This window comes from Glycine soja, chromosome 18 (genome assembly GCF_004193775.1).
Source record: "Glycine soja cultivar W05 chromosome 18, ASM419377v2, whole genome shotgun sequence".
Lineage (NCBI taxonomy): Eukaryota > Viridiplantae > Streptophyta > Magnoliopsida > Fabales > Fabaceae > Glycine > Glycine soja.
The window spans coordinates 9,033,776-9,060,737 of record NC_041019.1 but is presented as its reverse complement, the minus strand read 5'-3'; the positions used below and the strand labels follow the sequence as shown (position 1 = coordinate 9,060,737).

Sequence of the window (26,962 nt, the reverse complement as noted above, 5' to 3'; positions counted from 1 at the left end):
CAAAATCATGGCAGCATCTTCATCCTCTATATTAACATCTATATCTCTTAATTCCATCAAAATAGAGTTCAGTTCATCAAGATGATCCTTAAGAGATGTACCTTATTTCATGTGTAAACCAAATAGACACCTTTTCAAGAAGAGCTTGTTGCAGATTGACTTGGTCATATATAGCTTTTCCAACTTGAGCCATAAGCCACTTGCAGTTTCTTCATTAGCAACCTTATATAAAACTTCATCAGACAAAGAAAGCAAGATTAGTGAGTGAGCATTTTCTTCTTGTTCCGCGAGTTCTTCAGTCTTTGAAACAGAGGCCTTTTCTTTTGATTCAGAAGTCACTGGTTTCTTCACAGATGCAGAAGCAACAAGAGCCCAAACACATTGTTCCTTCAACAAAGCACACATCTTGATACGCCACAGATTGAAGCTTTTCTTTCCATTGAATTTCTTAATCCTGATTGTGTTTGGCATGATTTCTTGAGTGTTTTTTATCACAATGAAGCAGCGAAAGATACCAGAAACAAGACTCACACAACTTGATCTTCGTATTCAAACGAGAATCTTGAATTCCCTTGATCGCAACTTGAGCTCTTGATACCAGTTTGTTATGAAAGTGATGAAGAAAAAACAAGAACAACAGCAACGGCAGAACAATATGTCATACACAGAATTTGCAGTAAAATGAAAGAGAGAAATGAGAGAAAGAACGCAGAGAATTTACGTGGTTCACCCTTGATCAGGCTACATCCACGGGAGGGAACAGAGAGCTGTTTATTATTGATGCAACTCAAAAGGGAAGATCATTCCAATTACAGAGCAGTCTTGCCTTATATAAACAAAGGATCAGAAAATGGCAGAACAAGAAAAACAATAACCGAATTAACTGCCATATGGATTTTAGTCACAACCCAACATATATATATATATATATATATATATATATATATATATTATTTTTGTTGATAAAAAGAGAGAGAGAGAAGGCAAGTGAATCCATAGGTTTCACATATGAAGGAGACCAATGAGAGAGAAAGAGCAAATACACATTGAAATGGGGTATGATATGTTTTAACTTTTAAGTATGAAGCAACCTTTAAAAGGGTTTTTTAAAAATGATAAAAAAAAAGAAGGGGAAATTTTGTCATGGGCGTTGTGGCAGGCAGGCACTATGGCTGCCGGCCATACAACGACAAATAACAAATGGGGAATTGCAAAGGGGTCCAAAATCGCCACATTATAGTGTTATGGCGCTAACCATAACAGTTATTTAACAACATTGGTTGCATCAGACATTTCCTAGTAATATAATAAAAACGAGGATACAATTTGTAATGCAAACTCTACTTGGAAACGCATGTTTGAAACTTAATTGTCACCGGTACAAATCAGACCAAGAATGGCTTCTTTCAGTACTTATACCAATCTTGATTTAAGTCTTATTTAATAGTAAGTTTGTTCAGAAGCATGAGCATCACAAGCCAAGTGACCAACCACACAAGGTTTCTATTATTAACGTTTTCTCCTCTAGGAGATATCACAAATTAAAAGTTGGTAAACTTCTTTTCTTTCAAGCTATCCACAGTCTCCTTGAGGCTCACTTCCAAAGGAGTATATTCAATCCCCAAGCTCTTTGCCTTTTCTTTGGATACCTGATATATTGGCACATATGGCTTATCATCTGCACACCTGATAATATTGTTGACAGAGTGAAAATGGTATTAGAAAAATCAAAACAAGAAAAACTTGAATTATTTATAATATATAAATGCAAACACAAAATTAGATCGAATGAAGAGTGACGTTGGACCCATAACCTAAATATTTTGCATACAAAATAACATTTGAAGGACCTATACATGCAAAGTTTTTATACTTGGCCCTATCTTAGGAACATAAGATTCAGTAATTAATTCCAAATGAAAAGTTCTGCATATGTTAGCATGACTATAAATATATACTGGAAAAGTAAAAATAGTGGGGAGGTGTTAGTCATTAGATTATCATAACTATGGTGAAACCATGTGTCTCAAATATGCACCAAGAGTTGAATATGTATCAGTATTACATACACTAATAAATAAAAGCTACGTCTTAGGAGAGCTAAGTAACATATGAAATGTAGCAAAAGTTCATCAAGTCCGAACAAGCCATAAGATATCCAATCTACAGCTAAAAGGGGAGTAATTGTCCCACACCAATTGTAAAGTAATTTATCGTAATTGTTGTAAATTTTGACAGATTGATATTGTAAATTAAGACAAATGGGTAGTTACCCCATATATAGTCTAGTTTAGGAAGGCTGTTATGTTGTCTTAGCCTATATAATCTAAAGGTTTTGTATATCATCAAATAATGTATTCCAATTTAAATTCTTTCTTTCAACTAATATCAATGCTTCATGTCTTCATTTTCAACACTAAATTTTGTTTTCAAACAGGTAAATAAAACACTAAAACAACTGGCTATAGCAGATGGAGATTTGCGTTCATGTATATGAATTGTATGCATTCTTGAAATTATCAAAATAATTATACTTACTTCTCTGGAAGTTGTAATGTCGGGTACAAATCAGGTAAAACCTTCACAATTTCTGAGTAGTGTGCCACTCTCTCAACCAAACAATACCTTCCATTAGCTGAAGCATTCTCATATGCTAGAATATGGGCATTTGCAACATCTTTCACATTGACCCAACCATAAGATGCATTTGGAAATGTTTCTGCACCTGTATCAAGGCGATGGAACTGTTACTTCAATTATCTAAGATTTGTACAGTGGAAAATCAAGTATATTGGAAGCAAGTAGAAATTATTAATATTCATTAAAATAACAACTATATAACTCAAAAAGATAGTAGACTATGACTGCTATGATTATGAGATATTGTATGTCTCTATTTTTTAGATTACTTTTCCATGCACCCTGTCAAGTTAATTTAATCAGCCATTCCTGAGTTGCTGACATTAGAATTAAAGTTTGACTTTAGCAAAGCTTTTGTAAGAATCTACGCTTCCTTCAACTTGGTTTGGAGATGGTATAAGTAAATGTCCCATTTCAATCTTTAATCTGATGAAATTTGTCAATTCTCACATGCTTCAACATGTCATGTAAATTTTGAACAGAGTTATGGATTATGCTGATGGTAGATTCAATGACGCTGAATAGCTTCATGGGTTATTGCAGCAGAATACATAAATCCTTTTAGTAACCTATTTATCCAAATAAAGCCACAAACCTATTACTTTCAACAAAAATCACATTTCCCCACATTTTTGGGCTATAACCATAGAGTGGATTTTGCATCTTCAACTAATCCCACCCAACAACATCTTCAAATCACTCAGCATACTTGTCTTCATTCTTCCACAATAATAATCCCTTCCAGTAGTACTTCTGACTTTAGACAATAATTAAGCTACAAAGAGGGAACATAGTAATACTATGTAGCTCAACAATAATTGTCATGATTAAGATGCCCATATCTAATATCTCAAGGTACAATTGTACTTTCAGATTGAACTTATTAATTATTATTATAACCCTCCTTTTCATATTCTATTTGAATTTTCGTTTCAATATTGTCTATTTACCTTTTCATTTTGTTTGATCCACAAAATAGTTCAGTTGAAAAAAAAACATTGTGTAATCCAGATACAGACAAAGCAGATAATAGAAATTTTACAGCATAATGTACAAATAGTAATTACCATTAATTATGTTTAAAATTGAAGCAGCACTTGTGTTAAGGACTGGTTGCAAGAGAGGTCCTATCACCATTGCTGGGTTAATAGTAACCATGTCAATGTTGTTCTCTTTTACGAATTTCCAGGCAGCATCTTCGGCCAAAGTCTTTGAAAGTGTATACCACCTCTGAAGTATAAATAGGTAATGGCAAGAAATGTGAAGAACATAGTAACATAATATACATGATAAATTGTTACACTTTGTTGACATTTAAAAAAATACATCAGCATTATAGCTCAATAGCAGCTGTTCGCATATAATATTAACAAAATGTGAGAAGCAGCTTAGTGGCTCATCTACGCAACAAAATAAGTAAAAAAAACAGGTGCATAAAAATTACAACCAACACAATTTAATCATATGAACTAATCTTCACAAGAGATGACATTAAAATGATGCTTTGAGTAGACTACAGAATCCTGTAGAGGACCCAAATATAAGAGCACATCTAAATTGCAAACTGTTAGTGAGCATACAATAAGGCTAGAACATCAAAACATGATAGGGGAAATATCAGTTATATTGTGAACAGCATTTGTGCACTTAGATGCTTTGGAAAGCAAAGAATATAAACTATTGATGGTGTTCAGCCAATGGTTTCTTTGAAGGATTTGACTCACACATAAGTGGAAGTAAAGAGCAATATTTCATTTATAATCTTCTTTAAAGACATATTTATCTGCTTGTTTGTTTGGGAAGAAATCATCATGCCTAACCTGGTATGCTTTTCCTCCCTTTTAAATTGTCTTTTGTCAAAATAACAATGGAAAGATACATCCATTGAACTTTGCGAACTTAATTTTGTCCTTTGGATATCAAAGCAAGCAATTTACTTTAGCTCTCTTAAAAGTTAAAACATATTCTCGTTCCACACTAATCAATGAAGCCTTAAAGTGATAAGCTTACCACCAGCAATGGTAGCACCTATAATTTCCAACAGTCATATCTACCACTCTTTTTACGATTAAAAATTGAAACCATAAGGCGATGCAAAAACAACCACAAGATTTAGTTACCAATTCCAGCCTACTTCTGACATAGATTAAGGCCACCCACGTTAACTTCATCTGTTTCTAATATTTATGTCCAAGATGAACTCCAGAATCTCAAAGTTTTACCATTTTTTCTATGTTTCATTGGGGAAGTAATGCCCTATGAGGCAGGGACTTTAACACCAATACTGGACATGAGACAAACATGAATACTCCAACACAGTTAAAGTCCAAGTATAGTACACTGGCACATCCCCTCCCCCAACACACATATATTAGAGAGAGAGAGAGAGACTCAAATGAAATTAAATATGAACAAAATAACAAAAAATCTAAATTGGTAATCAATATATTCACCTTCTTCCTACAACAATGAGTGACAAAAAAATCAAGAGACATCATTTTACAATGAAAGTATTTTATCTCTTTATTAAAAAAAAAACAGAAAATGAGAACAAGATAATGAATCTTTCAAGAAAATATCTAAAAACAATTTGTTACATTTTTTCTATGATAATGAGTCTCACAAAAAATACTGAGATATTACTTTTCTAACATCTTTTGTCAATGTCATATAGTTTACACACTTACCATCATTTAATAGAGCAGAAGCATCCCCTGTGCATGAAATCCATTCGACTCACATTCATGATCAAATCAAATAATCAACAAAAACATGTTTACATGTTTGAAGCTAATAGTAGCAAGGAAAGTTGCATAATTGACCTTTCAGATAGAAAGCATATATCCCAATTCCTGATTCTGAATAATGAACAGAAAAGAGATATGCATGCAAACTTTCCAAGGAATGAAAAAGGTAAGCAGGAGATTTAGATCAACTTCAATGCTTCTACAACTCTTAGCTTAGGAGCTTAGAAAAGCAAGGAATAGAGTCTTCTGTTGCAAGTTCATGGTAATGGTTCCTTAGCTTATAAGTAGACCAAGCAAAAGAATATAGGCCTGTTTGATTCCCTTCTCATTTTTTGGTTTTAAAAACTGTTTCCTATAGCAATTTTATACTTCTCAGAAATCAATTTCTCACTCAAAATAAGTTTTGAAAACTGTTTCTATTCCAAAAACCAAAAAACAGAGATAGCTAGAAGATGTTTTGTCATTTTCATCATATTCAACATCTCTCTCAATTCCACACACTCTGCTATGTGCCTTACACTACTCTCTAACTGTCTGAGCCACCTTGTTTAGTTGCATCTGTCCACAATATTTCGCAATATTAATTTAAAAAACCTTGGACTAAAGTGAAAGTTTATCAGAATACCTTTGCTTCCCTACACAAATCCGGGTCGGAAAACCAAGTCTCATCAACTACTACATAGGGAGTTAGAGGCTTTCCGTTGTTCGCAACTGCAGCAACAGAAGAGGTTAAAACAACGCGTTCCAGCGTCGGCAAGTTTACACACGATTTCAGAACATTGAGAGTCCCCTTCAAAGCTGGGTCTAACAATTCAGCCTGCAATTAAAAATAAAAATATAAAAATGCAGCCAACCCATATGAAAAAGATTTTTCCTTTTTAGTCACTTTACTTAGAAACACCCCCTTCTTAGACTCTACACATAACATTTCAATCCTTTTAGACTTTTAGTCCTCGCTGTAGGGGCAAATATGATTAAGGGCATGTTTGGTGAACCCCTTCAAAAGGTACTTTTGTGTAAATGTTATGAATGGGAAGCTACGTGCGCAGCCCATAAGGAAAGCATGCAACCTGCTGCATGAAGCATTCACAGCGAGGAAGTTAGTTAGGAAGTGCCAATGCTGTTAGGATTCTGTTAGAAGTTTCTGTTAGAGGGTTCTATATTCTGTTAAGAACCTTGCCTTATAAATAGCTTGTAATAAGGTGTTCAAAGGAATGAGAATATACGCTACTTTCATCTTCTTCTTCTCTGCAATTTCTGGGAGGCACTTGGTCCTCGAAATCCAAGTATAACAGTAAACGTAATTTTGGAGAGTACCTCGGTGACAAGACATGTTTGATTACCTTCAAAAGTACGTTTGCACAATAGAATTTTGCCTGGAAACTATGTTTTGCAAAGGCAAGGCTTGGGTTGCTTTTGCAAACTCAAGTCTGTAAACTTTAATCCAAGCATGCACTAATATGATACGTGTTAAAACTAAAAGAGAATAAAAATGGTATTGCACAAAGATTAAAAGATATTTCAAGAGTAGTAGGGACTAAAAGACAAAGTTTTTGTAACGGTAGCAATCAAAGGAGTAGTTAAAGATTGAAAAAAAAAATGGAAAAAAATGAGAAACCTGGGGGTCCTTGACATTGTGATAAAAGGGAGAAGCAGTGTGAAACACTGCATGGCAACCTTGAACGACAGAGTTAAAGGAACCTTCTTCGAGAAGATTCGCCTCGTAGAGGTGCAGTCTCTCCTTAGCACCGTCGAGGCCAATCAAGTGGTTTGTTTTTTTCGGATCACCTGCACATCACATATTCATTATTCAATCTTTTAATAATTTATGATTAAATTTTTAATAATTTATGATTAAATTATTCATTTGATATTTATAATTTTATAATTTTTTTTAAAGTTATTTTTTTAGTTTATATTATTTATATTTTAATTTTTTTTAGTCCTCTAGGTTTGAAAATAGTTGTTTGAATCCATATTATTTATATTTTAATTCTTTTTTAGTCCTATAATTTAAAAATGATCTTTTTAGTCCCTATAATTTATATTTTAATTTCATTTTAGTCTTTATTATCAAAATAGGAGTAATATTATCCATTACAATTAATTACATAAATATTAGCAAATAATTTGTAACTAATTTATTGTAAGATAATTTATAATAAAAAATAACTGATAATTTATAATTAATTTGTAACTGATTATTTTTATATTTTGTTTTTTTAGTGAAGACTAAAAGGTAATTAAAATATAAATTATAAGAACTAAAAAGAACACTTTTAAATTATAGGGACTAGAATTAAAATGTAAACGATATAGATTAAAAAAACCACTAAAAAAATAAGAATCATGAAATTATAAGACCAAATGAATAATTTAACCATAATTTATTAATCATTGAAATAAAACAATCATAATGCAGGAACCAATTTTGATATTTTTTTCATTGGCAGCTTGTCAATTTTGTTAAATTTTTCTTCTCAAACTACACATTTTCTCTCTTATTTTTTCTTAAAATATACTATTTTTTCAAAAAATTCTCAAATTATATTACTTTGATGCAAATCTAAGGAACTGATTTTTTTAATTATTAAAATAATATAAATATTATATTATAGAAATATATTTTTATTTGGTTTTAAAATACTTTTTTATTAAAATAATTTTATAATTTTTTTATAAATTTTTTAAGAGATATATACAAATAAGGGAAAATATAAAAATTGCAAAAAATTATAATATAATTCTTTAGTTATAATGTATATAGTTTTTTGTTAAATTTACCTGTGGTTGATGTTTTTGTTTTGATATGTTTGTTAATTAAGTATGAGAAAATTAATTAATAATATTAAAAAAAATTAAAAAATACAATAAAAAAAATAATTAATATATATTTCTTATGTAATAGACATAAAATTTAGAAGTGAGAGTGAGATGATAGTCAATATTATAAAAAATATTAAAATTATTTTAATAAAAAAGTATTTTTAAAATTAATTAAAAATATATTTATATAATATAATATTTATATTATTTTAATAATTAAAAAAACCAATGTACTGTAAAAAAAAAAAAAAAACCTTTTGTTAGAAGGAGACAGAAACTCGAGATCTATCTATCTTCAGTGTTGAAGGAAAAGGAAGAGATCATAAGTTTCAATATTTCTAGTAAACAAAACTAACTATTAACATTTGCTAAAATAAAATTACAAGTGACAGAAAGAATCAAAATTAACTCTATATTTTATCCATCTACTTTCTACTCTCTTTTTATAATTTGTAAAGTAGAAAAATGAGAATTTAGAAATATTAGGAAAAAAATTGAAAAAATTATAAAATTATAATAAATATATATAATGAAATGATTACATTATTAAAACAATGATTATACCAAGGAAATGAAAATAACTAAAAATGAAGGAAAAAAAAGGAGAGTAACGGTGACGGACTTGTGTCGCGAACGGTGGCCTTAACGGTGTAGCCGCGAAGGAGGAGGAATTTGACTATCCAGGAAGCAATGTAACCGGACGCGCCGGTGACACACACAACCTTTCCAGCGCCGCTGCTCATTTTCTCGATTAGTAAATGTATTTTCTTCTGCGCTCTGTTTCAGTGAATCTCTCTCTCTCTCTCTGACTCTGCGACGTTGACGCGTGTTCTCTATTTATAGTGCTAATGGCTAATGCTGTGGAACTTTAGTCCTGTAAACGCAGGATCAACGTAATTGGGTTTGTTACACAAAAAAAAATACTATAATTAATTCTTATAATAATTTAGCGTCAACGTAGCACATATTTAATGTAACGTGGCACATATTTAATGTAATTTTTTATTTAAATTTTTAAATTATTAATTAAATAAATTATTATAATTATAATTTTAATAAGATTATTATAAAAAATAATAATTTTATCATTTGTAAAAATCTACGATTAGGTAATAGTATAAAAAATATCTACACCCTCAATTTATTGTAGCTAAATTCATATTGACTATATCCCCTCTAATTATATTTTAAAATAGTTATTAATGTAATGTGACTAAAATATAATATATGGCCTCTATTTTTTTTATGGAGATCGAATAAATCATATTTGTAAGTATTAGAATTAAAAAAGAATAATATATCACCTCTAAATAGTCATTAGAGACTATTAAAAAATTAAAATTTATAAGTATTAAATTTAAAAAATTAAACCAAATAAATCATATTTATAAAAGTAAAAAATATTTAATTCATATATTACATAACACTTTTTTATATGAAAAACACTTATTAAAGTGACATGGAAAAATATCTGGACATCATTTGTGGACATCTTTTATTTAAAAAACAGTTATTGTATGTACATGCTCCGACAAAAGGTGGGGGGTGGTAGTTGGAATAGCTCATGAGCATCTCAACTCAAGTAATCACGTTGTAAACGTTCTAATATTTTGTCCATCTTTGACAAAGAATGTAGTAAACATAATTATGATTACTGATGTATTAAAACATAATTAGTTGAGAGAAATAACAGAGTAAGCTGCCTAGTCTCAATAACTTAATAGGGGTAAATTAACTTTTAAAATTCAAATTTTAAATTTTAAATTTAAATTTCGAATTTTGAGTTTCAATTTTTAAATTTTAATTTTCAAATTTTAAATTTCAAATTTTCTGAAAAAACTTCTTAAAGTAATTTGTTTCTCTTGATTTTTGTTTTCTTGATTTTGATTTGACTTGAAATAAAACTTGTATTATTTTCTTGTCATTACATCATCAAAACTTTTATACACATACATTTACATAATCAACACTCTTTAAAGATTTTTGTAATTATAGGAATAATAACTATTACTTTTACCTCTCTTCTAGAGTGTTAGTGGTTTGAGAGGATATCACTAATTTTTTCAAACAACATATGAAAATATATTAGTATAATATTTTTAAATTTAAAAGAGAAGTTAATATAAGAAAATAAAAAGATGAAATTATGTGTAATTTGATAAAAGTTTAGGAGGTGTTACTATAATTTTACTCTAATGTGTATAAAAATTAGTATTTTAGTTTATGGATTATATATCATAAATGTTTGTTTTTACGTAATTTAAATCTAAATAATAAATAAATAATTTTAAAATTTAAACTATATTATAATTAAAATTCATATTAAGTAATATATAAATTATATTTTATATTTTTATTGAAAAATTTAAATTATCATATATAATTATTTTTAATTATTGATAATTTTTTTAAGAAAAATTATTAAATTTAATTTAGAGATAAAATAAATTATGATAACTTTTTTAAAAAAAGTATTACTAGCATTTCTCAATAGGAGAATTACTTCCACAATATAAAATATGTTTTTAATGCCCTGGTAATTTAATTTTTTTAGTTTTTTGGTTATTGCAAGTATTTTTTAGTTTTAGTCATTTTAAATTGTGTATGTTTTATTTTTAATGATTAAAGAAACTTATATAGCACATTTAATAGTGAATAATGTGTTATCCGAAACCATTTTAAGAACAAATATAATGACTAAAATTATATTTTCTTTGTAAGGATGAAAAATAAAAATACTAAATTTCAAGGATAAAAAATATATATTAATAACGTGTGAAATTCATAAAAAGAATATTGATAATGTCTAATTGAAAGAGTAAGAGAAGTGTCACCCGGAATATATTAAAACAAATAATAATATTTGTGTTTGTATATGTTATTTAAATTTATAAAAATCGTAAAATGTAAAAAAATTAAATCAATAAGAAAATTTATATGTAATGCTATTATTGGTATATAAAGTAAAGGATAATATTTGGAAAAAAATGTTTTTTTTAAAAAAGTAATAAAAACACATAATCATTTATTAGACAAATTAAACTAAACATATAAAGCAGTATAATTCATTAAAATTTATTGATTAAATTATTTGTGATTTTGCTATTGTCTTATTGGAAAGTTAAAATAATGGTTCGTTTTTTGTTCTTGTTTTTTTAGTATACTAAAAGTAGAAACAATGTTAGCGGAGAGGAAAGAAATAAACAAGTATAATAATCAGGAAAAAAAATATACGCTTTTTTTATCCGTAAATTATATGATTTAGCATATAGTTTAACTAAGAGAAAAATAATTATAAGGTTGTGTTTGAAAAAAAAAAAGAGAAATAATATGAATGAGATAGAAATAATGTAGGGATGTTTGGTAGGTGAGAAAATGAAAGTCAATAATTTTAAAATTGATGAGAATTATTGTATTATTTCTGGCTAATTTTTACTTATCTCTCTCTTCATTTCTTCTTTATGTCTCTTCAATCAAACATATTAACATATCATTTTGTTTTTTTTTACCTATTTTCACTCTCTCTTTTTATTTCTATGTTATACTTTATTTCTCTTCTTTACACCAAACAGAGTCTAATATTAAATATAATTAATTTGTTCCTTGTTACAAATTTATCTTTAAAATCATATAAACAATTATTTGTGTTTGAATATCAACCTAAACCATTAATACACATGAACTCTTCTTTTGCATAATTGTATCTTATACTTTATTTCAGTTTATATTTTTCCAGTTTTTGTATTTCTAAAGATGTTTCTTGTTTTGTGATTATTTTGTTCATTTATCTTGGTTTGTTGCCATTTAATTACTTCTCTAATGGTACCTCTTCTGCATATATCCATAGGAAGTAATTATGAATATTCTCCTTATAGTTTATTTTCATGCATATATATAAAGAAAGCATTCACTGGAAAGTCAGCTGTAGTAATTGCTTAGCTCAGATGAAAACATGAGATTTCAATGCCTAGCTCAGATCCCCATATGTTTATGTCCCCACAACATTTGATTGCCACACCAAACCATTCATATATTTTAATAGGAATTGCATTGTTTTTTTTTTTTTTTTTTTATCTTTTATCAGTCGGGTGAAGACAATGCTAGAGGGCTTATTCTTGGTTAAAGGGTAAGCCAAAATTTTTAGAAAATTGTGCCGACTTTAGACACTGGCGTAACATACTTCGCTCGTGGCATGATAACTAATGTGGTAGCAGTACTTAAATAGCATACATGATATCAGGGTAGCAGTACTTAAATAGCATACATGATATCAGGGTAGCAGTACTCCCAAATTAGCTTATTGCTAATAATGTATCAATTATTTAATATTTTAGAACATACTGCAAACTTAAACAGCATACCTACTAACTATGTATACTCCCACTTATCAATAGTTTGTAAGGTCATGTACCGTGTACCTATACCAGCACCACCAAAGAGTATTGCGAACCTGGTAAATATGGTTTAAACTAGATGGCCTAATGAGAACTTTAAAAATGTGGCATTCCAACATATTATTGGTTTTTATGTTCCTTTACATGTGAAAAATTATTAAGTTAAAGTTTTTTGTTTTGTTTTGTAGGGAGTTCCATACACTATCTATTGGAAAAATGAGAATGCTTTTTACAGGAAACTCTAGTGCTTGGGAAGCCAACAATTTTTACCAGTCATAGTGTTGGGTAAATCACTAATCCTTAATTAGAGTTTGATCACTTTCTTTGTATGTCTTTGTTTTTTAATTTTTTTTTACGTATTTGTTCATATATTATTGTTGGAAATAATTCAAGTCTCATATCGGTTAAAAATAATCACATATTAGAATATATAAGTGAGGGGTAAGTGTCACTCCTTGAACTAACTTTTGAGATTGAGTTAGGTCTCTCACATTATACATTTTAAAAATTATTTTTCTATGTATTTGTTTATATATTTTTTACAAATTTATGTTGTATGCATAGTGTGGGAAACGTAGAATATATATATTTTAATTATGATGATGGTATATGGGATTGATTTCGTGTGGTTTCTCTCACGTCGAGACAAGCATTGGCTTTAGACTGTTTCTCTGTACTTTTTGAATATGCTCTTGTTGAATATGCTCTTAATCATGTGTTTAATTTATATACTATAAAAGGAAATTTGTACCATTTTTTTAACAAAGAAATTCAGACCGTTAAATATAACTTCCAGCACGCTTTTAATTTTTTCATAATTATTGTAAAAATATTATGCACAATTTTTTAGTTCATAGTGAATTAATTTGATATTGCATCTCACGTCCTAGACTCCTTTGTAAAATGTCTTTTGAAAGTTGATAAATTATATATTTATCATTTAATTCTCTGCTTGATTTTTCGTGTGAGAAAAGGTTTCCTTTTTGTTTTGACATTTTACATTTTCATAAATAATAATAAAATTAAAATACATACATTTTATATTTATCTCTTTCATTTTATCTTTTTTTTATTTCTATCTCTAAATTGAATTTCAATAATTTTTTTAAATATCAATAATTAAAATTAATCTTATATCTTAATTTGAATTTTTAATTGAAAATAAAAAATATAATTTAAATATTTTAAGATATATATTTATTATAAATTATAATTATAGTATAAATTATTTTTAAAAATACTTATTTACTATGAATTTTAATTATATAAATATAAATATAAACATGGTCCCTCGCGAAGTCAAGAGAAAAATGAGTAGTAGAATAAAAGGGACAAAATTTATTATAGACCGAAAAATACGTATAAGTTTTCCAAGTGTAGAAATAATATAATTTTTGGCAAAAATAAATTTTAAAACTTGTTCGATAGATATTTAGTTTCTTTATTTTTATTATTCATTTTCTGTTATTGGTATTAATGATACACTACTACAAATAAAGTTTTTTAAGTCGGTTCTGCAGGTCATTTTACAATGGGTTTGAACCGTCATAGCACGCAGTGTCGTAAAATGTGTTAACCTTTACAACGATGGTTTTGAAACCGTCTTTAAAGACTGGTGTTTTTAAGACGGTTTTTAGAATAACCGTCTTAAAATGTATTATTTATTCAAGACGATTATTATTTATTAACCGTTTAATAGAACAACTTTCTACGACGGTTATTACTAAAACCGTCTTAGAAAGTGAAACATACTAAGACGATTTTGCCTATAACCGTCTTAGAACGTGAGACATATTAAGACGGTTTATGTTGTAACAATCTTAGTATGTCCTTTGTTTTGAAGGCTTTCTAATCGTCTTAGAAAGTGAGACATACTAAGACGATTTTTCAACAACCGTCTTAGTATGTCATTTGTTTGTGAGACTTTCTAAGGCGATTGTTTCTAAAACTGTCTTAGAAAGAGAGGCATACTAAGACGGTTTAAGTTGGAACAGTCTTAGTATGTCCTTTGTTTGTAAAACTTTTTAAGACGATTATTCATACAACCATCTTAGAAAGTGAGACATACTAAGACGGTTTTTCGACAACCGTCTTAGAATATATATATTTTTTTAATTTTTTGGGTGCAGCTCTAATTTTTTAGGTAGTGTTTTAATTATTCTATACATTGATTTGAAGCAAAAGAATTTGCATAATAAAAGAATTTACATAATTAATGAAAGAATTTACATCATTTTGAAGAATTGTAAAATCGTTTAATCACATAATAAAAGAATTTACATAATTAATGATAGTATATAATTTTGCAAGAATTTAAAATTACTATGGAATATCTAACATTGCTAACTTCAGTTGTAAGTTGTCCACAAATTACAAACTTTGACAACAAAACTTTCATAAAGCAGTGCTAAAACCTTCCTCACCATGTAATGAGTCCATAATTAAGGGCATATGCAATAAATCCTGAACAAACAAGGACATTGATTAAAAGTTGATATAAGGATCACCGAGTGTTTATCAGATAAAAATAAAATAAAGATCACTTAGTTCTAAAATGCTAGAACAAACAATTTTATATTCTTCTCAACACCAGCAAGAAAAGATTACTTACATAAAATGTTTAAAAATCAAAATACATTTAAAAAAATTGTGAGCATAACTACATGATACTTTGATAGATTTCACTGAATGGTAATCAAACTATTTTCATAAAAGCATTCACCTCTCACACTTCATTTGCAAGCAGTTCATTACACAGGTATATGCAGTTCATTTGCATAAATACATGATACTTTGACTAGCAAATAAAATTAGGTACTAGATAAATATTGGCAACAAGCAGCATACAAGTATCATTGAAGATCTTGTGGCAACACCAAAACAAAATGATATTAAGCATTGCCTTAACAAACACAGATTATACAATATACAATCAATCCGAATTATTTTAACACAATTTATACAATCTTAAAATTAGAGTAATGAAGTGTCTAACTATACTAGTTAGGTAACAAAACTCACCTTAAACATAATAACACTAGCCACAATGGTAAATGCTGTGAACATAACATAATATATGGGAGATACCACTGCCGCATTAAAAGTATCCACTGCCTGATTGTAGAAATGAAAAAAAATATTATCACATGAATTATAAAGCAGAAAAAACTATTCATCAACCCACCCCCCCACCCCCCCCCCCCCCCACCCCCCAAAAAAATGGTGACAATATGTAAAAGTAATTGCATAATACTAGTAAGTATCATAATCATGACAAATGGACATCCAACACCAACTAAACATATAGTTTTATCCTAATCCAGCATATCCAAGTTTAAAGCCAAAGAGAAAATGAACTTGTTCACATAATAAACCATCCAAATACCTAAACTCAAGTTTGTCAAACTCGAGAGTCTAACAAGAAATAGTTTGGATTGGCCAAGGAAAACTACTGTACCTTATTTAAATAATTCATTTGGGTAAGAACACAAACAATTACAACTAGAGAGAATGCCCAAGTTTGAGGGTAAATTAGCTGATTCATCCCAGACATTGTTAACTTTATGACAATTCCAAGAGCCTTAACACTCATAACCTGTCAAAGGAAAACCTTACAATACAAATACGGGGGGAATAACAAGGGGATACAAATACTATTAGAAAGTCATCAATGACTACATAATGAGACATACCGTTATAGAACCTATAAGGGAATAAACACCGATATAAACCATTATGTGTGTCTGGCCATAGAGAGGAATGAAGTGGAAGATAAGGATAAAAGTAACTGTTATTACCAAAGCTGCATAAAACAGAAATGCTGCAGTAGAAAAATTATGTTCTTGGTTAGTCGTTAAATTATGTTCTTGTGTCGTGGCAAAAATGGAAAGAAGCATAATCATGTTGTCAAGTAGAAACAAATTCTGATAGATGTTGCGGTTTGAGATTATTGTAACTTGTCTGGATCGGAGTATAAGATAAGACAAAATTTCATCTATATATTATATTGTATATATTCATTTAATTTTATTTTTTTAATATTTGCTTCTTTTAAATATACTTCTTAATTTTAATTTCAAATTTTATTTGGTTTAATTAATTGTCCAAAAGATTTATATATCAATTATTTCAAACCACTTTTCCTTTTTATACTTTTTTTTAACTATTTATTTATCTCTTTCAATTTACTATTTTCATCTTTATTTTTAAAAGAAATTTCAATAATAAAAAATGGCATTTATTTTTATGGTAATTTAAAAATATAGTATATATATTAAAAAATTCATTCATAATAAATTTTAGTTATATAAAAATATTTATTTATCCTATTATATATATATATATATATATAAAGGATACAATAGATGGTATATATTTTAAAACTATTTTAAAACTTTAAAGAAATGAAATCAAAATCTCTTATCCAATAATTACATATCCGATTTGACCTATGGACGAATACGCAAGCATACGTTTCATAAATAAATTACTTTTTACCCATTTTAAAAATATTATTTTTAGTATAACCAAGAAGATTGATTTGTTTGTGGGATATAGTTATCACTTTATGTTTAAACTAAACATCTAACTCAATATTGATCAAGAGATTCAACTATTAAATTATTTGTATTAATAACTTTTAATTTTTCATTTTTTTTAAAACATAGAGAGGAATGAAGTGGAAGATAAGGATAAAAGTAGCTCTTATTACCAAAGTTGCACAAAAGAGAAATGCTGCAGTAGAAAGATTATGTTCTTGGTTAGTCGTTAAATTATATTCTTGTGTCATGGAAAAAATGGAAAGAAGCATAATCATGTTGTCAAGTATAAACAAATTCTGATAGATGTTGCGGTTTGAGATTATTGTAACTTGTCTGGATCGGAGTATAAGATAAAGACATAATTTCATCTATATATTATATTGTATATATTCATTTAATTTTATTTTTTTAATATTTTCTTCTTTTAAATATACTTCTTAATTTTAATTTCAATTTTTATTTGGTTTAATTAATATTCCAAAAGATTTATATATCGATTATTTCAAACCACTTTTCCTTTTTATACTTTTTTTAACTATTTATTTATCTCTTTCAATTTACTATTTTCATGTTTATTTTTAAAAGAAATTTCAATAATAAAAAATGGCATTTATTTTTATGGTAAATTAAAAATATAGTATATATATTAAAAAATTCATTCATAATAAATTTTAGTTATATAAAAATATTTATTTATCCTATAATCACGGTTGAAATTGCAAATGTGTTACAAAATTATAATAGAAATTTTAATCCACTTAATAGTATATGCAACTCATAGCATAACATCTTTATATGCCCTTTGTGTCCATGTTGAGATATTCCCTAGGAAAATATGTGAAGCAAAACAAAGGATATAAAAGAATAAGTTAGGATGAAGGTACAAGCTTTGTGCAATGCATAAATTTGGATAATAAGTAGCAGAAAGATGGATTATACATGGATGAAGGGGAAAACATACAGATGAGTGCCCCTCTTTGGATTTGTTAAGGTTCTACATAGAACTCAATCTATAGTCTACAGAAGTATAGTAACTACATTACTTTCTGCACTTGTAAAATAACTATAAAATATATATAAAAAAAGGCAGGAGCTCAAGGGGTACACTTGGGAAAGGAAAAATCAACAATACATTCAATTCATTTGTCATTCCAAAAACAAATAGAATAATATGTATTACTCACTTGTTATCATTCCCACCCACCAAAGCGGCTCATACAAGTAAGAATAACCTCCACTTCCTGTCAGATATAATTTTGGATAGTCAGTCACTATTGCACATGATCCATCAGGGAGACAATGAACCAAAAAAATAAAAACTATTAACAACACACGATAATACAAGTGCACTGACTTATATTATATTCATCCTAACAGAAAGAACAAATGCTAGAGATACAGAAACATTAGGCAACAACTATTTTGTAGAGTAAATTAAATAAATCAAAGAAAAGAGATCCATAAACTACTTCTCAGAATTTAAAATTTTAATACTTCCATAACGTACTTCTAAGAATTTGTTAAAATTTTAAAACATTTAAAAAACATAATTTATAGAAAAAGAATATTTTAAAAAAACATATAAAATAAAGGTACATTATTATAATTGGAGGTATAAATAACAATTGTCAGATTTAATTAACTCTTTGTTTTGTTAAAGAAGAAATTGAAAGAGTAAAATAATTCTCTTGAAGCAGTGCCAGCCAGCCATGTATAGAGGAGTGGCTCATTCTCTACCCTGAATTTTCGGTAGGCCTGCATTTTTCTTGATCATCAGAGAAGCAATGTACAGGTTTCCAGATGCAGCAGAATAGCAAAACGCCATGTTTCTGTTGAAATTTTGCAGTTCTAGGTCATTAGGGTTCAGTAATTTAACCAGCAGATCCACAAAGTGAACTTGGTCGGTTCCTGCCACCACATGAAGTAGTGTACCCCATTCCTTGCTTACCACCACACTCATTTTGTTGGCAGTGAATTACTTATTCTATTTAACAATTAAAACATGACAACAAGGGAACAATCAAGTAGATGTAGCAATTCTATTTATATATTTAAAAAATAGAAAAAATAATTAATTTTACATGATTAATTTAGTGATTAAATTATTATCTTACTTCAGTATGCAAAGCAGCTGCGGCAGTTTGACGTTCCGCTAGGTCTATTGTGAGAAAGGTCTCAATTAGTGGCAGGGATGATGCTGGGAAATTCTTAAATGTATCTGCTATGCACCGTTTGTATGATTGTCGGGCCTTAAAAATGGTAGCATGTGGCAACTTTGATTTCTTACAAGGTTGAACACTTGTGCACAAATTACATCTTTGAAAGGGCTTCTCAACGATTTACAGATTGAAAAAAGGTAATAAGAAAATGTGAAGTCATATAGGTACTAGATAGCATTGTTTAACCAAACTTGAAGCTTTGGCATAAATGTATTTGTGAAAATGACCTGTGTTGGAGTACAAATGATATCCACTGGTACATCATGGATTAACAACTTTTCAACTAGAATATCGTCCACCAATTGGCAGTCATGCACTGCAAGGGTAGTTCTCAATATGTTATATACCAACAGAAGACAAATTGCAAATTTTACACATGGCAAGAATAAGCAGATAATGAATATGACTGCACATTACAAAATGGTATGGAGGGACTGTCTAGGGCATATACTACATTAAATTCAGTTAGCATATCAATAATAGTGCAAGAAAATTATTTTACTTTCAGGTGCTTACCCTGCCCCGCTATCACTTTCTAAAACCAACCAAAGGATCATTTTGCAACTGAGATAATGTTCAACCCAAATAAACCTTTATATCAGGCATCCAGTAATTCTTTTTAAAGAATTATTTTTTTAATAAATAAAAAATGAGGTTCCATCAACAAGTTGTGTCATACCAATGTTTGAAAATTGAAACATGAAATAAGTATGTATATACATGAAGTTACTCTAGCTGTTGGAATTGTGTTTCCAAAATGTTCAAGAGAAACTTTTAAAGGAATGGCTAAAAAAATTGGTAAAGGCAGGTTAGGAACCAAAACTACCAGAGGTAACAACCTCAGCATTCCATATTCAAGTTCTGCAATTCCCTACACTTCAATCCTCTTAGTTGAAGGAAAATTCAAGTTCAAAGTCCATTTATAGATTTAAAGTTCAAGAAAAAATTAAACTAACGCAACCAGTGTGAATAATTAATTGCCTTTCCATATAAAGGCTAAACTTGCAAGCCAAAGTCACTACCCACATCACATTAAAAAGTGAAAATATTGTAAAGCAGAATTACTCCACTACCCATATGAATTCACAGACCTTCCTCTAACTTGATCGACTATTTCTGTTGCTTTAGCACCATAACCATTCTCGGCACCATCCTGCAGACAGATACGCCAATACAAATTTATTGGAGAATGCAACAAGGACAAAATTTACAACATCAAATGCATTAAAAAAGAAATGGTGAAAAACTAAAAATTTATCACACCTTTGCCCAATAAGAGTTATCCTGAAGCCTCTCATCAACAAATTGTATCTTGTCAACTTGTACTCGCTGAAATGCTGCATTAACTGATTTTTTTTGCAATTACAGTTGTCACAAACATGAATTCCACTATGAATCTTAGCTTCATCAGTGACATTGGAATTTTAGATTCATATCACCATAAAACCTACATTGTAGAATAATAATCACAGATAAAGAATGAGAAAAGACAGAAAATTAAGCAGCAGTCCAAACATCCAAAAAAGGATAAACCAATGGTAGATATGGGAGAAGTAACAAACTATGGACATTGGGACATACATTAGGAATGTATGATGTTAAACTTTCATTAAAAGGTACACCCGAAACACTATAACATGGAACAATACCATTGTTTTAGACTCAAATCAAGTATTCGTAGCATTGGCTGATGCTATAGTTCATTATTAACAACATATATATACTCAAAATTAATGATAAAGGCTAACAAACTCAAACCAATACAATGGCAGGGACCAGTGTGCAAAAGAAAAAAGTTTATTGAGAAAAATAAGCATGAAACACATCTAGCTCCCTCATCTGCCAAAACCCACATCAAACAATTCAACTAACCTGTTTCAAATCCAGAGTGAATATATTGTTACTTTTTTTTAACTTCATGAGCTTCCTTAGCACTGCTAAATCAAATCAAATTCTATCTCATTCATTTCCTGTTACACTATTTTAAACAATCTCTTTATAATAACAACATAGGGTAAAAGTTACATTTCATTTCAATCTTTTTCATTCATCTTTATCCAAACTAGGTTTAATAAATGAAGCCTAACCCGGAGGTAAAAAGTGTGAGCTTTGTAGGGAAAAACTCTTTTGGTAGTGGTGGTACACATCACGTAGTGTCTTTTTTGTGGGCTAAATGTTTTCTTTGATGACTTCCAATTTAACTAGCACCATCCATGACGTGCCATTTGTCAAAATAACTGCTTAATACCATTGATTTCAAAGTGAAGGGCACAGTTCATGCGAGAAGTTTGAGCAGTTATTAAGCTCGGCATATAATTGGCTATTCTAAGTTATAACATATATATATAAAGTTGAGCCTTGCTCATAATATCACATGCCACATACTTGGCATAATCATGCTAGCCTAACTAGTCAGATATGAAGCATCCATGGTGGGATGAGAGAATTGCCACTAGGGACTGTTTGAGCCTTTCCCGTTTCTTCCACCAATGCTCTTCCTTGGAATGTCTCACTGCATCATTTAGACACTTTTATCATCTCAAACAATAATGTACTTAATGAAATCAATTTGGCTAATATTTTTTCAAGAAAAACTTGTTCGGGATACGATCAGAAACCAAATATACTTAATGAATCAAATTAACTAATATCATATATTGTATGCATTTTTTTTCCATGTTAATTTATTAAATTTGTTACTGAAAAACCATTTTCGAAGCTTATGACAACATGGAAGATATCTAGGTATTAGAAAATTAGGAATCTATAATTGACATTTGGACCATAAAATATCATAAAATCAAACTTGTTTATTATATTGTCATTTTAACTTGGTACTTGTATAAAGTTTAAACTTACATGCATACTTGCAATACTAATATTTGCCCAAAGGTATTATGCTTGTGAAAAAAAATAAAATAAAAAATCCCCTGCCAATAAACTGCGGTTTTAAACGGTTTTTATTGTTTAGTTTGGCATTCCTACCCTTGTAGCTAGAATGTAAAACATAAGGTTTGACAATGAAAGATGCTCCTTCGCTATAGTATTTGCTTAGAAGAGAGAGGCAAGAAAAGTACCAGAGAGTTAGAGAAGGAACCAGTCTTTGTGGTGGTGGTGGTAGCTATGGAGAAGTTAAGTTAAGGGTCGATGAATTTGGGCCTAGAGTTTTTGGGCCAGTATGTGGAACTTTAGTCACTGTTTTCACTTTCTCCTTCATCTAGTCATAAAATGTAATGAAAAAATTAATTACTTTTTCTTTGTACTTTTTGTCTAGAAGCTTTAGATTGAAATGTTACAAGAGTAATATATGGCTTCTAGCAACCTTTGCTAGCTTGCTGTTTTGCTCTTGTAATGTCCTTGCCTGTCATGTCATATGCACAACAAAAACTTATCTTTATAAATCCCAAATGTTTTTATGTACAAACCTTTTAGCAGTCGGTAGAAAACTAATTAATTTCCCTTCAAAAGCAGAAAATTAATTTAACACAATCTACCAACCATAAAGTCAAAGAAGAAACCAAGTAAAAACATTTAACATTACTTTCGGTAATGTCATTTAATAAGAGAAATATAATTTCAAAAAACTCTACTAACAATTATATGTAAGATTACTTCGGGTAGCTTCATACTAGCCATATGCTTCCTTCTTGGGGGACAATTCAAATTATAGTAAATTGTTTATGAATTTTCTTTATCATGTCCTTGTTTCTGCTCATGAAATTCAGTTACAAACATGTAAATCATTAGACATTCTGTTATTAGAGATTTTTTCTGTGATATATTCAATGTCCCTAAGAACATATCATTTTACAAGCCATGCAGTCTAGCCAATATTCAATATATCACCCTTAAGGCCTTAACCAACACATACATCTTACCATTTTATGCAGGTTTGAGATGGACTTATTCATAACTTGATTATGCAAAAATCAAATTGATCAGTCAGTTCAAAATTGGAAGAAAAAAAACAAGAGTGATCATATGTGCTAATGTTAATTCTTTAATTTTAAGATTAAATTTATTCTCTTCTGTTGTTTCAATCTTCTTAATTATTTCTTGTAAACTAATGAAGAAGCTAGCACACTTCACCTTTCTTGTTCGGATGCGCTTCAGAGCTGTGTCAAGTTGCTGCTCCAAACTCTAAAGCTCTTTCAAACTCAAGGGATCCAGATCATTTCCCAAGAAATTCCTATATTGAAGATTATATAAACTACATCATTCTTTTCCAGTATATTGTTAATTTTGAAGCATATAATCACGTAACGTTACTAGGCTTGTCAAGTGTCTGACCCAATAGTTTATGAAATCTCTATTTAATAAATAGATCTTGGCTTTGAGAGAAGTGATATGTACACACTATTTTTACTTCATGCGCTTCCTTAGCACTGCTAAATCAAATCAAATTCTATCTCATTCATTTCATTGAATGAAAAAGATTGAAATAAAATTAGTTATTATAAAGAGTATAAAGTCTATGTTGTGTACCTCAGAGGCTGAAATGGCTACTACACTCTTTGCATGTGACCCTCCAGAACATGATCACATTGACATGGAAGTCAACTCAGCTGACTGCAAACATTCCAAAGAGTTAAAATAATCTGTTAACATACCTATTGGGATATTGTTTTTCCTCCGGCTTCAGTTGCCACAGCCTTTGCAACCATTGTTTTTCCTGTGCTAGACGGTCAAACAACAATATTCGCTTGCAAGGCTATACCCAAAGTAGAAATTATGTGCTACACTCAGGGCATTATCTACTTACCACTTCAGGCCTTACGATAATGGGAAGAAAAATAATACAAGTGCTATCACAAGTAACTACGTGTTGTTAAGTTGATGGAAGGTGCAACTGTGCAGTACATACATAGTAGGAGTACAATTTCTAAGAAAATTGCACTCATCCTATCAAAATATATATTTTCTAATACGAGACTACAACAAACCAAAACAATTTCAGAATACATAAACTCCTTACTAAACCATTACGTAGGTTTTTAAAAAACATTAATGTGACATGAAACAGTTCATTAAAATATACCACTAAAGGGTGTCATTAAAGGAAAATGTAGTCATTCATAATAATGTACATCATATTTAGCATATGTTATTTCTAATAGCTAAAAAATAAGTTTTCCAATTCTTTCGAACTATTGTCATGGCCTCCATGTCTAATGTTGATCCATCCGAGAACCACTACAAAATTAACAATGGAAGACATTATTAATAATTAAACAAATATCAACTAACGCGAAAATTGAAATTAGACTTTGTATATATACCCTATTTCAGTCATCCTTCAAACGACCACTAACGATGCACCACATCCAATGCATCACATAGTATCCACACTCGTACCCTTCACTTTGAACATGACTCTATATTTATCAGTGAAAATAACTATTATACCTTGTACCCTTTAAAAATTACATAGGGGTTCATCTAAACAACCATATCACCTTGGGTTCAATCCACCGAGGTGGACCTTGCTGAGACATGCCTTCCAAAGAACTACTTATTGTCTTCATTGCACTGGTAAACGAAATTATATACGATGTTACATATAACAAACATTTACGCTGCATATTCAACAACAATGACAACTCAGCTATCTTTAAGTACATTACACTTGTACCTATTTATTACGGCTTTTATGTTAACATCAGGCTTCTTTGGCAACGAACAAAACCAAACAACCATGTTTTCCCTAGGACAGAGAACAAATAATTGCCAATGTGACCTGAAGTTGACGATTATAATTAGCAAGTTTAGAAATCATAACATTTGTTAAATGCCACAAAAAAATTTAACTTACTGATGCAAGTATGCTCTTAAGTACAAGCATCGTTGTGATTCCTTCACCCATGTCTCAATATAAAGTTGACATTGTTGACGGTCCTCCTTACCAATGTGTATTGATTGAGGCTCAAGGAAGCCATACACTGAGCCATCACCTCTGCTTGTAGCACACTCATCCAAATACCTATTTGAAAGACAATACAATCATTATACGACAAATGTATTACATTTACAATTTGTTGCTTATGATAACATTTAGGGTTAAAGGTTGTAATTGAATGACTTAAATCATCCATAGCTATAGTATAGAAATGTTTAAACACTTGTGACCTGATATTATTTCAGCCATATTAGCATGTGTGATGTAAAATTTGGCATCTATATTTGGAATTCCGAATCGGCTAGCCTCCCACGGGAGTTCCACTGGATTCATATACACTTCATAAAGTATTTTCATGATTTCTCCAAGTGGATCCTTTGCAACACCTGCATTTGACCGATCAACATGTCCTTCTGGATTCCTTACATCTTGATTGGAATCCTATATAGTTTTATAAAATAAATATTAAATTTAATTGAGCAACCATTATTGGAATATGCCATTTAATTTAGGGGAACCACATGGAAAATCATTTTACTTACAGCAGAGAAAGGTTTGACAAGATTAGTTGGCCAGCCAATGAATGTGTTCATGGCCTCCCTGACATATTCAATCTCAGGTGTGGGAATTGGGACCCTTGCATCACCATCATAAACAGTAACCACATAAACCCTCACGACTTCATCTGTGTAAGGAACATTGTGTATCATGCCGCCAACTTGATACACCTTTCCTAAGGCCACCAATCGTTTACTGTCGCCACAAACAACATACAACCCCATGGTATTCTCCTCAACTGCAGATGGGTCCCCAGCAACAACATTTGCAACAGCTTCTGCACAACTTTCTTTGGTGCTAACACGTGCAAGCAACACATTAGGGTTAACCGGTTGTACAGGGGCTGACTGTTGAGTTTGCATTTGGGACAACTCAGTCTTGATTGCATCCAACTCCTTTTGCAGCATGTCCATTTTTTTTTGCTTGCATCTTCTACCTCTTTTGTCCACTCTTGCTTGAGATTACCTATGATTTGAACCAACTGATCTGGGGTTATCATAGCCGCAGAACTATTAGAGGCACTTGAACGCTGTCCAAAGTAACTACTAATGGTGACACCTTGTCCAGCAGCAAGGACACGACCAAGATGCTCTTCATAGCCAAGCGCAGTGTTCAATATGTCATTCCGGCCATGCGACACAAACGTACCTTGTGTGCTTTGTTCTTCTAATTCATCCTGTCATAAATAGCCAAAAATCAGTGAAAAGTTGAATGATATACCATCTACTTATTAAAATTGCCACGAAGGCTTTAATTGCACTTACAATTTTGTCAGAGATTTGTTGAGCTGCTGCAGATGTCATTTTGCCATATTTGTTTGTTCTAGCCATCTTCCACTTAACATGTCTTACAATTGGGGATGGAGGGTCTACGACCATCGGTGTATTTTCTGTACACTCAGCTTGCCTTTGTCTTGTCTTCATTTTCTCTTCCATCAATTTTTTTTCCATAAGTTCATACCCTCCACGAGACAATAAATGGGGGGAGTCATTGAATTTTTGGATCTCCTGTGCTTTTTTCCGAATTCCCTGTCCGAAGTAACGAAAACAATGCATTGTGTTATAATGTTAACAAAATTTAAGTAACAAAACTTGTGAAATATCAATTCAATTCAAACCTGCCAAGTTGGGGTCTGTCGACT

The 26,962-nt window shown here is 30.1% G+C and overlaps 2 protein-coding genes, 1 long non-coding RNA gene and 1 pseudogene across 3 annotated transcripts; all 4 read right to left on the bottom strand.

The window, feature by feature from the left end:
- Positions 1-1,320: 1,320 nt before the first annotated feature.
- On the bottom strand, positions 1,321-9,025 carry LOC114395131 (cinnamoyl-CoA reductase 1-like). The gene is made up of 6 exons (XM_028356839.1): positions 8,836-9,025; positions 7,006-7,175; positions 6,013-6,204; positions 3,708-3,870; positions 2,539-2,725; positions 1,321-1,686 (listed from the first exon to the last, which is right to left on the bottom strand). The coding sequence occupies exons 1-6, from the start codon at positions 8,954-8,956 to the stop codon at positions 1,542-1,544; spliced, it is 978 nt and encodes a 325-aa protein (XP_028212640.1). The 5' UTR covers positions 8,957-9,025; the 3' UTR covers positions 1,321-1,541.
- A 5,976-nt stretch (positions 9,026-15,001) lies between these two features.
- On the bottom strand, positions 15,002-16,547 carry LOC114396878 (probable magnesium transporter NIPA3). Its single transcript, XM_028359053.1, has 4 exons — positions 16,300-16,547; positions 16,065-16,202; positions 15,629-15,721; positions 15,002-15,070 (listed from the first exon to the last, which is right to left on the bottom strand). Exons 1-4 carry the CDS (start codon positions 16,507-16,509, stop codon positions 15,002-15,004), a joined length of 510 nt encoding a protein of 169 aa, XP_028214854.1. The 5' UTR covers positions 16,510-16,547.
- Positions 16,548-21,759: 5,212 nt separating this feature from the next.
- On the bottom strand, positions 21,760-24,268 carry LOC114396877 (annotated as a pseudogene).
- Positions 24,269-24,663: 395 nt separating this feature from the next.
- LOC114396372 lies at positions 24,664-25,090 on the bottom strand. Its single transcript, XR_003663290.1, has 3 exons — positions 25,000-25,090; positions 24,824-24,896; positions 24,664-24,742 (listed from the first exon to the last, which is right to left on the bottom strand). It is a non-coding gene; the product is annotated as an uncharacterized LOC114396372 (long non-coding RNA).
- Between the last annotated feature and the right edge of the window lie 1,872 nt (positions 25,091-26,962).